The 12,547-nt window shown below is 32.7% G+C and overlaps 1 protein-coding gene across 1 annotated transcript in view; it reads left to right on the top strand.

Annotated features, from left to right (window-relative positions):
- Positions 1-1,778: 1,778 nt before the first annotated feature.
- The window catches only part of LOC119600911 (ammonium transporter Rh type B), a 45,246-nt gene continuing 34,477 nt past the window's right edge, over positions 1,779-12,547 (top strand). Inside the window, exon 1 of the mRNA XM_037951496.1 lies at positions 1,779-2,493. Coding sequence (XP_037807424.1) covers positions 2,316-2,493 — 178 coding nt within the window. The 5' untranslated portion in view covers positions 1,779-2,315. The remainder of the gene's footprint in view (positions 2,494-12,547) is intronic.

Below are 12,547 nucleotides of genomic sequence, written 5' to 3'. Positions count from 1 at the left end.
TTCTAGTTCAGTTCTAGTTCAGTTCTAGTCAGTTCTAGTTCAGTTCTAGTTCAGTTCTAGTTCAGTTCTAGTTCAGTTCTAGTCAGTTCTAGTTCAGTTCTCGTTCAGTTCTAGTTCAGTTCTAGTTCAGTTCTAGTTCAGTTCTAGTTCAGTTCTAGTTCAGTTCTAGTTCAGTTCTAGTTCTAGTTCTAGTTCAGTTCTAGTTCAGTTCTAGTTCAGTTCTAGTTCAGTTCTAGTTCAGTTCTAGTTCAGTTCTAGTTCAGTTCTAGTTCAGTTCTAGTTCAGTTCTAGTTCAGTTCTAGTTCAGTTCTAGTTCAGTTCTAGTTCAGTTCTAGTTCAGTTCTAGTTCAGTTCTGTTCAGTTCTAGTTCAGTTCTAGTTCAGTTCTAGTTCAGTTCTAGTTCAGTTCTAGTTCAGTTCTAGTTCAGTTCTAGTTCAGTTCTAGTTCAGTTCTAGTTCAGTTCTAGTCAGTTCAAGTTCAGTTCTAGTTCAGTTCTAGTTCAGTTCTAGTTCAGTTCTAGTTCAGTTCTAGTTCAGTTCTAGTTCAGTTCTAGATCAGTTCTAGTTCAGTTCTAGTTCAGTTCTAGTTCAGTTCTAGTTCAGTTCTAGTTCAGTTCTAGTTCAGTTCTAGTTCAGTTCTAGTTCAGTTCTAGTCAGTTCTAGTTCAGTTCTAGTTCAGTTCTAGTTCAGTTCTAGTTCAGTTCTAGTTCAGTTCTAGTTCAGTTCTAGTTCAGTTCTAGTTCAGTTCTAGTTCAGTTCTAGTTCAGTTCAGTTCTAGTTCAGTTCTAGTTCAGTTCTAGTTCATTCTAGTTCAGTTTCTAGTTCAGTTTCCTAGCTTCAGTTCTAGTTAAGTTCTAGTTCAGTTCTAGTTCAGTTCTAGTTCAGTTCTAGTTTCAGTTCTAGTTCAGTTCTAGTTCAGTTCTAGTTCAGTTCTAGTTCAGTTCTAGTTCAGTTCTAGTTCAGTTCTAGTTCAGTTCTAGTTCAGTTCTAGTTCATAGTTCTAGTTCAGTTCTAGTTCAGTTCTAGTTCAGTTCTAGTTCAGTTCTAGTTCAGTTCTAGTTCAGTTCTAGTTCAGTTCTAGTTCAGTTCTAGTCCAGTTCTAGTTCAGTTCTAGTTCAGTTCAGCTCAGTTCTAGTTCGATTCTGCTTCAATTCTAGTTTTTTTTTAGTTTTATTTAAGTTTTTATTTAATCTGTTTCAATTCATAATTGCAGCAACATTCTGATATATTACAAACTATATAAACAACTAACCATGCCCACATTTAGTATAGCTAGTGGAGGTTATAAAAACAGCACCAAAAAACACAATGATATACAACCAGCTACATATCTAGACTAGAGTATATTTTCATACTCGCACCTCATAGAATGACGAGTACTTCGGTATCATGTCAAATACAATCAGTTTGTACTAAAACAAAACACACATCACGCTAAAGACTTCCAATGGCTGGATAGAGTATATGACGGATGAATTAATGGACGTACAGACCGGTAGTCAAATAGACGAAAACACTTTTTCGTATCAAGCTGAAAACAACGAAAATAATAAACAGAAAAGTGTGTTGAAAATGTATAAATGACGAAGTGACCACTTTGGCATGTTTTTTGCTACTTTTTTTTGCTGTTAAATGTCTTCTCGTTTAAACTTTAAGAGAGCGAGTGTGACGATTTAATTTAAAATTTTGTATGTGATACAACAAATAGAAGCTCATCCATTCAAATAGAAATAAGAAAATTTTCACATACTCACATTAACAGCTAAAAAAAATAAATCGCACATACGCTGCGATAAATTCACATTGAATGTGTAAAAAAATTAAAAGGCTTTTAACGTCTGCTAAGAACAGACGTATTTCAAACTTAAGACGGCCATAATAAAAATATACACCCCCAATACGTGAAAATAAGTTATAGAAACTAGAAATAGTTTCTAAACGAAAAAGAAATAGTGTCGTGCATAAGGAATTTGATGATGTTGCATTACAGGATCAATTCCTTTTTACGTTTTGCAACCGTGCACTCAAAACTTAAATCCTGTTAATAATTCCCAAAACGTGTTCTTCTAACTAAAAGTGTTCATTTAAAGTTTAAATACAAGTGCATACAAAGAAAAACATGTCCTTTTCGTTTCCTTAAGATCCTTTTTCAAATAAATAAAGTGCAAAAAAAAATCATTCCTTGTCTCGAAACGAAAATAGTGTTTTAATAAATATAAATAAATACATTTTCAAAAAATAAATAAACCAGAAAAAAATCTCAATTGTTAAAGACGTTAAAAGCATCTTCCCACGTCAGCAACAATAACAGTGACAATGCATTCATCTGCTGCTAAACAGACGGGCTTCATGTCCCTTATGGTTGTGCAAATCATTTTCTTGGCACTATATTGGTGGTTCGTGCGTTACGATAAAAGTGCAATGCCCATTGATGTCCATCCAGAAGGAGAAAATGAGCCTGAAACACACGAAGAGGAACCATCCAAATATCCTCGTAAGTATGATTTTAATGAAAGGTAAAAGAAAATAAGAAGTCTTAAATGTATTTGTTGAAGGGGTTCCTTGCATTTATTTTTGATGGATTTCACCATTTTAAAAGATTTATATTCTTAAATAGATTTAAAAGACATTAAGCAATTTTAAGGATGTTATTGTACAAATACATCTTTTTATAATGAAGAGTAACATAACTCTAAAGGATATTGTTTATATAAAATTCAATTATATTGTATATATTGTTATTTCGTAAATATTTATATTTCGAATTATTCTTTATAAAATAGTATTATATATATCAACGGTTTTGAGGCATAGTTTTAGTTCTAACTTGGGTCTATTTCAGTTCTAGTTCAGTTCTAGTTCAGTTCTAGTTCAGTTCTAGTTCAGTTCTAGTTCAGTTCTAGTTCAGTTCTAGTTCAGTTTAGTTCAGTTCTAGTTCAGTTCTAGTTCAGTTCTAGTTCAGTTCTAGTTCAGTTCTAGTTCAGTTCTAGTTCAGTTCTAGTTCAGTTCTAGTTCAGTTCTAGTTCAGTTCTAGTTCAGTTCTAGTTCAGTTCTAGTTCAGTTCTAGTTCAGTTCTAGTTCAGTTCTAGTTCAGTTCTAGTTCAGTTCTAGTTCAGTTCTAGTTCAGTTCTAGTTCTAGTTCAGTTCTGTTCAGTCTTGTTCAGTTCTAGTTCAGTTCTAGTTCAGCTCTAGTTCAGTTCTAGTTCAGTTCTAGTTCAGTTCTAGTTCAGTTCTAGTTCAGTTCTAGTTCAGTTCTAGTTCAGTTCTAGTTCCAGTTCTAGTTCAGTTCTAGTTCAGTTTAGTTCAGTTCTAGTTCAGTTCTAGTTCAGTTCTAGTTCAGTTCTAGTTCAGTTCTAGTTCAGTTCTAGTTCAGTTCTAGTTCAGTTCTAGTTCAGTTCTAGTTCAGTTCTAGTTCAGTTCTAGTTCAGTTCTAGTTCAGTTCTAGTTCAGTTCTAGTTCAGTTCTAGTTCAGTTCTAGTTCAGTTCTAGTTCAGTTCTAGTTCAGTTCTAGTTCAGTTCTAGTTCAGTTCTAGTTCAGTTCTAGTTCAGTTCTAGTTCAGTTCTAGTTCAGTTCTAGTTCAGTTCTAGTTCAGTTCTAGTTCAGTTCTAGTTCAGTTCTAGTTCAGTTCTAGTTCAGTTCTAGTTCAGTTCTAGTTCAGTTCTAGTTCAGTTCTAGTTCAGTTCTAGTTCAGTTTAGTTCAGTTCTAGTTCAGTTCTAGTTCAGTTCTAGTTCAGTTCTAGTTCAGTTCTAGTTCAGTTCTAGTTCAGTTCTAGTCAGTTCTAGTTCAGTTCTAGTTCAGTTCTAGTTCAGTTCTAGTTCAGTTCTAGTTCAGTTCTAGTTCAGTTCTAGTTCAGTTCTAGTTCAGTTCTAGTTCAGTTCTAGTTCAGTTCTAGTTCAGTTCTAGTTCAGTTCTAGTTCAGTTCTAGTTCAGTTCTAGTTCAGTTCTAGTTCAGTTCTAGTTCAGTTCTAGTTCAGTTCTAGTTCAGTTCTAGTTCAGTTCTAGTTCAGTTCTAGTTCAGTTCTAGTTCAGTTCTAGTTCAGTTCTAGTTCAGTTCTAGTTCAGTTCTAGTTCACTTCTAGTTCAGTTCTAGTTCAGTTCTAGTTCAGTTCTAGTTCAGTTCTAGTTCAGTTCTAGTTCAGTTCTAGTTCAGTTCTAGTTCAGTTCTAGTTCAGTTCTAGTTCAGTTCTAGTTCAGTTCTAGTTCAGTTCTAGTTCAGTTCTAGTTCAGTTCTAGTTCAGTTCTAGTTCAGTTCTAGTTCAGTTCTAGTTCAGTTCTAGTTCAGTTCTAGTTCAGTTCTAGTTCAGTTAGTTCTAGTTCAGTTCTAGTCAGTTCTAGTTCAGTTCTAGTTCAGTTCTAGTTCAGTTCTAGTTCAGTTCTAGTTCAGTTCTAGTTCAGTTCTAGTTCAGTTCTAGTTCAGTTCTAGTTCAGTTCTAGTTCAGTTCTAGTTCAGTTCTAGTTCAGTTCTAGTTCAGTTCTAGTTCAGTTCTAGTTCAGTTCTAGTTCAGTTCTAGTTCAGTTCTAGTTCAGTTCTAGTTCAGTCTAGTTCAGTTCTAGTTCAGTTCAGTTCTAGTTCAGTTCTAGTTCAGTTCTAGTTCAGTTCTAGTTCAGTTCTAGTTCAGTTCTAGTTCAGCTCTAGTTCAGTTCTAGTTCAGTTCTAGTTCAGTTCTAGTTCAGTTCTAGTTCAGTTCTAGTTCAGTTCTAGTTCAGTTCTAGTTCAGTTCTAGTTCAGTTCTAGTTCAGTGCTAGTTCAGTTCTAGTTCAGTTCTAGTTCAGTTCTAGTTCTAGTTCAGTTCCAGTTCAGTTCTAGTTCAGTTCAGTTCATTCTAGTTCAGTTCTAGTTCAGTTCTAGTTCAGTTCTAGTTCAGGTCCTAGTTCAGTCCTAGTTCAGTTCTAGTTCAGTTCTAGTTCAGTTCTAGTTCAGTTCTAGTTCTGTTCCAGTTCAGTTCTAGTTCAGTTCTAGTTCAGTTTCAGTTCAGTTCTAGTTCAGTTCTAGTTCAGTTCTAGTTCAGTTCTAGTTCAGTTCTAGTTCAGTTCTAGTTCAGTTCTAGTTCAGTTCTAGTTCAGTTCCAGTTCAGTTCTAGTTCAGTTCAAGTTCTAGTTCTGTTCCAGTTCAGTTCTAGTATACTTGGAGTTCATTCCGTCATTTGAACTGCTCCTACTCAATATTATAGAATTAGGACTTTGCATATTTGCACTCTCATCAATTTGTATGTGTTTATCTGCTTCATAAATAAAGAATATGTATATTATATAAACCAATAGCAATTTAATAAAATCAAAAATATATAATTTTATCAAATTGTAGCCGAAAAAATTGTTATAAATCATTTTAATCGCTGTGAAAAACGATTTCCAGATAAATAATTAATATTGTAATCACAATAGAGCCTATCGTGAAATATAATTCTTTTTAACCAAATTAAATTATTTTTTAACATTAATTGCATAATATTTAACAAGAAAACAAAAACATCAGTTGATCTATTATGTGTATAGGTGTAATTTATATAGATGGATGTGGAAATGAATTTTTAAAGGTGTGAAAAACTTATAACAGACAAACTATTAGATATGTTTGGGAATTAATTAGAATGTAGATATACGGTTTTGGAGCCACTGTGATTGTATATAAAGCATGCTAAGTGCTTAATGGAATTAAATTTTTTTTTCAGTAAATTTAAAATAATTTCTAATAAAATTGCAAAATAAACTCCCCATTTTTGAAGTTATTATATCGAGCATTTGTCGAATCATTATTTAACAATTATAAATTTGACGAATTCCAGTCACAAAATGAGAATGAGAAGGTTTGTTGGGTTTTAATCACTAATAGAGGATGCTGTTGTGACTTCACATCTTGTCATCTGTAATTTTTTTTTTTTTTTTTTTGTTACAAAAATCAAAGCGCCGAAATTTTTCAAAATAAGAACATTACTGATAAGATAAGAATAGGCTAATTAGTTTTGCGACCTTGATAGCCTCAGTTAAACTAAATAGTTTATAATTGAATTATAAAAATATAATAAAATTTACTTGCAACCAAAAACTTTTTCTTACAAAATTCTTTGAAAACATTAACAAATTTTGTTTTTATGACAACAAAAATCTTAAAAAATTACGACAAACATGTGTTGCCAGTATGTTTTTTAATAAAATGTTTTGACAGCAATTGTTTAAATAAATTTGAAATAAAAAATAAAGTAAAAACAAAAATAAACATTTATCACCTTTAAAAAATGGGTTATAAATAATTAAAATAAATACAAAATTTATTAGGTGTTTATAAATTGTTGTTAATAAACAGAAAATGAAAAAACAACAAAAAATATTTTGGCCTATAAAAAAACTTACGTCAAAAAGCCACAATCTGGATAATCTATCTAGATTATGACTAATTAGGTGGTATAAGTGAGGAATACAATAGATAGAATAATTCTGATTGGACTTAATGAAAAAAATCAATTTGTGTAAAGTATCACTTGAAATGCTATTAACGTTATTCTCGATAAAATAATTACTTTTTAAAGACACTTTGAAATTTAATTCAAAAACTTTCCTTTTTTCTATCACTAAATTGCCTCATCCAAACTAGTTGAGTATATCTCAGTTCTAGTTCAGTTCTAATTCAGTTCTAGTTCTAGTTCAGTAGTTCAGTTCTAGTCAGTTCTAGTCGTTCTAGTTCAGTTCTAGTTCAGTTCTAGTTCCGTTCTAGTTCAGTTCTAGTTCAGTTCTAGTTCAGTTCTAGTTCAGTTCTAGTTCAGTTCTAGTTCAGTTATAGTTCAGTCAGTTCAGTTCTAGTTCAGTTCTAGTTCAGTGTCTTAGTTCAGTTCTAGTTCAGTTCTAGTTCAGTTCTAGTTCAGTTCTAGTTCAGTTCTAGTTCAGTTCTAGTTCAGTTCTAGTTCAGTTCTAGTTCAGTTCTAGTTCAGTTCTAGTTCAGTTCTAGTTCAGTTCTAGTTCAGTTCTAGTTCAGTTCTAGTTCAGTTCTAGTTCAGTTCTAGTTCAGTTCTAGTTCAGTTCTAGTTCAGTTCTAGTTCAGTTCTAGTTCAGTTCTAGTTCAGTTCTAGTTCAGTTCTAGTTCAGTTCTAGTTCAGTTCTAGTTCAGTTCTAGTTCAGTTCTAGTTCAGTTCTAGTTCAGTTCTAGTTCAGTTCTAGTTCAGTTCTAGTTCAGTTCTAGTTCAGTTCTAGTTCAGTTCTAGTTCAGTTCTAGTTCAGTTCTAGTTCAGTTCTAGTTCAGTTCTAGTTCAGTTCTAGTTCAGTTCTAGTTCAGTTCTAGTTCAGTTCTAGTTCAGTTCTAGTTCAGTTCTAGTTCAGTTCTAGTTCAGTTCTAGTTCAGTTCTAGTTCAGTTCTAGTTCAGTTCTAGTTTCAGTTCTAGTCAGTTCTAGTTCAGTTCTAGTTCAGTTCTAGTTCAGTTCTAGTTCAGTTCTAGTTCAGTCTAGTTCAGTTCTAGTTCAGTTCTAGTTCCGTTCTAGTTCCGTTCTAGTTCAGTTCTAGTTCAGTTCTAGTTCAGTTCTAGTTCAGTTCTAGTTCAGTTCTAGTCTCAGTTCGTAGTTCAGTTCTAGTTCAGTTCTAGTTCGTTCTAGTTCAGTTCTAGTTCAGTTCTAGTTCAGTTCAGTTCAGTTCTAGTTCAGTTCTAGTTCAGTTCTAGTTCAGTTCTAGTTCAGTTCTAGTTCAGTTCTAGTTCAGTTCTAGTTCAGTTCTAGTTCAGTTCTAGTTCAGTTCTAGTTCAGTTCTAGTTCAGTTCAGTTCTAGTTCAGTTCTAGTTCAGTTCTAGTTCAGTTCTAGTTCAGTTCTAGTTCAGTTCTAGTTCAGTTCTAGTTCAGTTCTAGTTCAGTTCTAGTTCAGTTCTAGTTCAGTTCTAGTTCAGTTCTAGTTCAGTTCTAGTTCATTTTTAGTTCAGTTCTAGTTCAGTTCTAGTTCAGTTCTAGTTCAGTTCTAGTTCAGTTCTAGTTCAGTTCTAGTTCAGTTCTAGTTCAGTTCTAGTTCAGTTCTAGTTCAGTTCTAGTTCAGTTCTAGTTCAGTTCTAGTTCAGTTCTAGTTCAGTTCTAGTTCAGTTCTAGTTCAGTTCTAGTTCAGTTCTAGTTCAGTTCTAGTTCAGTTCTAGTTCAGTTCTAGTTCAGTTCTAGTTCAGTTCTAGTTCAGTTCTAGTTCAGTTCTAGTTCAGTTCTAGTTCAGTTCTAGTTCAGTTCTAGTTCAGTTCTAGTTCAGTTCTAGTTCAGTTCTAGTTCAGTTCTAGTTCAGTTCTAGTTCAGTTCTAGTTCAGTTCTAGTTCAGTTCTAGTTCAGTTCTAGTTCAGTCTAGTTCAGTTCTAGTTCAGTTCTAGTTCAGTTCTAGTTCAGTTCTAGTTCAGTTCTAGTTCAGTTCTAGTTCAGTTCTAGTTCAGTTCTAGTTCAGTTCTAGTTCAGTTCTAGTTCAGTTCTAGTAGTTCAGTTCTAGTTCAGTTCTAGTTCAGTTCTAGTTCAGTTCTAGTTCAGTTCTAGTTCAGTTCTAGTTCAGTTCTAGTTCAGTTCTAGTTCAGTTCTAGTTCAGTTCTAGTTCAGTTCTAGTTCAGTTCTAGTTCAGTTCTAGTTCAGTTCTAGTTCAGTTCTAGTTCAGTTCTAGTTAATTTCTAGTTCAGTTCTAGTTCAGTTCTAGTTCAGTTCTACTTCAGTTCAAGTTCATTAAAAACTGTAAGAGTGCTAACCACTAGAGCGGTTTATTCTATTTATATATTATCTAAAATACATATTTATTTAAAAAATAAATACATGTAAACTATATAACAAATTAATAGCAAATTTATAACAAATTAATAAACACTTAACACTCTAAATTAATGGTTTTGTGTGAATTTGTCTGTTATACATTGCATGTTAGTTCTGAAAAAAAAAAAAACAAAAAAAATCCCATATATTTTCATTTGTGACATGTTGTTTATTAAATAATATTAATTTAGTCTAATTGCAAACAATTTAGACCAAAAAAAAACAACAAAAACTATTGAACGCCCTAAACCATAGTCGAAGGAAAAAAGCATTATATATAAATTATAATAACAAATTTATATACATAGAAGTAAATTATACATATAACTAAATTTATAATGTTGTAACAAATCACTTAAACACTTAATTAGAAATATTTAAATAGAACAAAAACAAACTGTTATTTCCGGTTCAATGAGATTTTCACATAAAATAAAAATTTCAAAAAGTGTTCATTATTTGAAATTTAATTATGGGAAAATTTATGATTTCCACAAAAATTTATTATTGTTTATATTACAAAATGTTTTAAGTGTTTTTTTTTAATATATAAAAAATTATATTTTTTAAACAGTTTTATTGCTGTTAGTAGGGTGTTTTGGTGAGTATTGTTTCAGGATTATAAAGAAGTGTGTATGTTTTAGATTGCCTTAGATAATATAGATTATAAATGAAAATTAGAATAAATAATTGCAGGCATATGCATGCATTAACATACATTTACTTGCCTATAGGCATTTACAGTCAGTTTAATAAAATTCGTATACTTAATTATACTTTGATAAATAGATAACAATTTACCCTCATATTCATAAATACTTACTAAAGTTGTTGATGGTTTATTGTAGGTATTTGGGTATTAGAATGTGCGTAATAAATAAAATAAAATGTCTAATAATCGATCACCCCTAGTATATAGATAATAAATTAAATTTTCTTTGTCTATCGACTTTTTAAACCTAACTGTTATAAATCCATATTTATAAATGTTCGTAATCCTATAAATTCTACAATACTGATACCTCACCCCTTACAGTCATTCACAAAAATCGAGAGTTCAATAATGATTAAGTCTAATGAAGTGTGAATATATGCAAAAAGAGATATTAATTAATTTATATGTTTTGCATTATTACAATTGCACAAACAAATAAATACACACACGCACACACTTTCATATACATATACTTATACACATAAAAATTTACGCAGATTCCTGCAGTTCGGTATGACTCTGTTCCAGTTTTAGTTCAGTTCCGGTTCTAATTGTGTCTAGTTCGAGTTGTTCAGTTCTAGTTGCTCAGTTCTAGTTGTTCAGTTCTAGTTGTTCAGTTATAGTTGTTCAGTTCTAGTTGTTCAGTTCTAGTTGTTCAGATCTAGTTGTTCAGTTCTAGTTGTTCAGTTCTAGTTGTTCAGTTCTAGTTGTTCAGTTCTAGTTGTTCAGTTCTTGTTGTCCATTTCTAGTTTGTTCAGTTCTAGTTGTTCAGTTCTAGTTGTTCAGTTCTAGTGTTCAGTTCTAGTTGTTCAGTTCTAGTTGTTGAGTTCTAGTTGTTCAGTTCTAATTGTTCAGTTCTAGTTGTCCAGTTCTAGTTGTTCAGTTCTAGTTGTTCAGTTCTAGTTGTTCAGTTCTAGTTGTTCAGTTCTAGTTGTCCATTTCTAGTTTTTCAGTTCTAGTTGTTCAGTTCTAGTTGTTCAGTTCTAGTTGTTTAGTTCTAGTTGTTCAGTTCTAGTTGTTCAGTTCTAGTTGTTCAGTTCTAGTTGTTCAGTTCAAGTTGTCCATTTCTAGTTGTTCAGTTCTAGTTGTTCAGTTCTAGTTGAGTTCTAGTTCTAGTTCAGTTCTAGTTCAGTTCTAGTTCAGTTCTAGTTCAGTTCTAGTTCAGTTCTAGTTCAGTTCTAGTTCAGTTCTAGTTCAGTTCTAGTTCAGTTCTAGTTCAGTTCTAGTTCAGTTCTAGTTCAGTTCTAGTTCAGTTTAGTTCTAGTTCAGTTCTAGTTCAGTTCTAGTTCAGTTCTAGTTCAGTTTAGTTCAGTTCTAGTTCAGTTCTAGTTCAGTTCTAGTTCAGTTCTAGTTCAGTTCTAGTTCAGTTCTAGTTCAGTTCTAGTTCAGTTCTAGTTCAGTTCTAGTTCAGTTCTAGTTCAGTTCTAGTTCAGTTCTAGTTCAGTTCTAGTTCAGTTCTAGTTCAGTTCTAGTTCAGTTCTAGTTCAGTTCTAGTTCAGTTCTAGTTCAGTTCTAGTTCAGTTCTAGTTCAGTTCTAGTTCAGTTCTAATTCAGTTCTAGTTCTGTTCTAGTTCTGTTCTAGTTCAGTTCTAGTTCAGTTCTACTTCAGTTCTAGTTCAGTTCTAGTTCAGTTCTAGTTCAGTTCTAGTTCAGTTCTAGTTCAGTTCTAGTTCAGTTCTAGTTCAGTTCTAGTTCAGTTCTAGTTCAGTTCTAGTTCAGTTCTAGTTCAGTTCTAGTTCAGTTCTAGTTCAGTTCTAGTTCAGATCTAGTTCAGTTCTAGTTCAGTTCTAGTTCAGTTCTAGTTCAGTTCTAGTTCAGTTCTAGTTCAGTTCTAGTTCAGTTCTAGTTCAGTTCGTTCAGTTCTAGTTCAGTTCTAGTTCTAGTTCTAGTTCAGTTCTAGTTCAGTTCTAGTTCAGTTATAGTTCAGTTCTAGTTCAGTTCTAGTTCAGTTCTAGTTCAGTTCTAGTTCAGTTCTAGTCAGTTCTAGTTCAGTTCTAGTTAGTTCTAGTTCAGTTCTAGTTCAGTTCTAGTTCAGTTCTAGTTCAGTTCTAGTTCAGTTCTAGTTCAGTTCTAGTTCAGTTCTAGTTCAGTTCTAGTTCAGTTTCTAGTTCAGTTCTAGTTCAGTTCTTAGTTCAGTTAAGTCGTTCTAGTTCAGTTCTAGGTTCAGTTCTAGTTCAGTTCTAGTCAGTTCTAGTTCAGTTCTTGTTCAGTTCTAGTTCAGTTCTAGTTCAGTTCCTAGTTTCAGTTCTAGTTCAGTTCTAGTTCAGTTCTAGTTCAGTTCAGTTCAGTTCTAGTTCAGTTCTAGTTCAGTTCTAGTTCAGTTCTAGTTCAGTTCTAGTCAGTTCTAGTTCAGTTCTAGTTCAGTTCTAGTTCAGTTCTCAGTTCAGTTCAGTTCTAGTTCAGTTCTAGTCAGTTCTAGTTCAGTTCTAGTTCAGTTCTAGTTCAGTTCTAGTTCAGTTCTAGTTCAGTTCTAGTTCAGTTCTAGTTCAGTTTCTAGTTCAGTTCTAGTTCAGTTCTAGTTCAGTTTAGTTCAGTTCTAGTTCAGTTCTAGTTCAGTTCTAGTTCAGTTCTAGTTCAGTTCTAGTTCAGTTCTAGTTCAGTTCTAGTTCAGTTCTAGTTCAGTTCTAGTTCAGTTCTAGTTCAGTTCTAGTTCAGTTCTAGTTCAGTTCTAGTTCAGTTCTAGTTCGTTCTAGTTCAGTTCTAGTTCAGTTCTAGTTCAGTTCTAGTTCAGTTCTAGTTCAGTTCTAGTTCAGTTCTAGTTCAGTTCTAGTTCAGTTCTAGTTCAGTTCTAGTTCAGTTCTAGTTCAGTTCTAGTTCAGTTCTAGTTCAGTTCTAGTTCAGTTCTAGTTCAGTTCTAGTTCAGTTCTAGTTCAGTTCTAGTTCAGTTCTAGTTCAGTTCTAGTTCAGTTCTAGTTCAGTTCTAGTTCAGTTCTACTTCAGTTTCTAGTTCTAGTTCTAGTCAGTTTAGTTCAGTTCTAGTTCAGTTCTAGTTCAGTTCTAGTTCAGTTCTAGTTCAGTTCTAGTTCAGTTCTAGTTCAGTTCTAGTTCAGTTCTAGTTCAGTTCTAGTTCAGTTCTAGTTCAGTTCTAG

Source organism: Lucilia sericata, unplaced genomic scaffold (assembly GCF_015586225.1).
Source record: "Lucilia sericata isolate MDLA Ls3-8-SP2 unplaced genomic scaffold, ASM1558622v1 Contig000127F_arrow, whole genome shotgun sequence".
NCBI classification, from domain to species: domain Eukaryota; kingdom Metazoa; phylum Arthropoda; class Insecta; order Diptera; family Calliphoridae; genus Lucilia; species Lucilia sericata.
The sequence above is the reverse complement of the archived record's forward strand: the minus strand, read 5'-3'. Positions and strand labels throughout refer to the sequence as shown.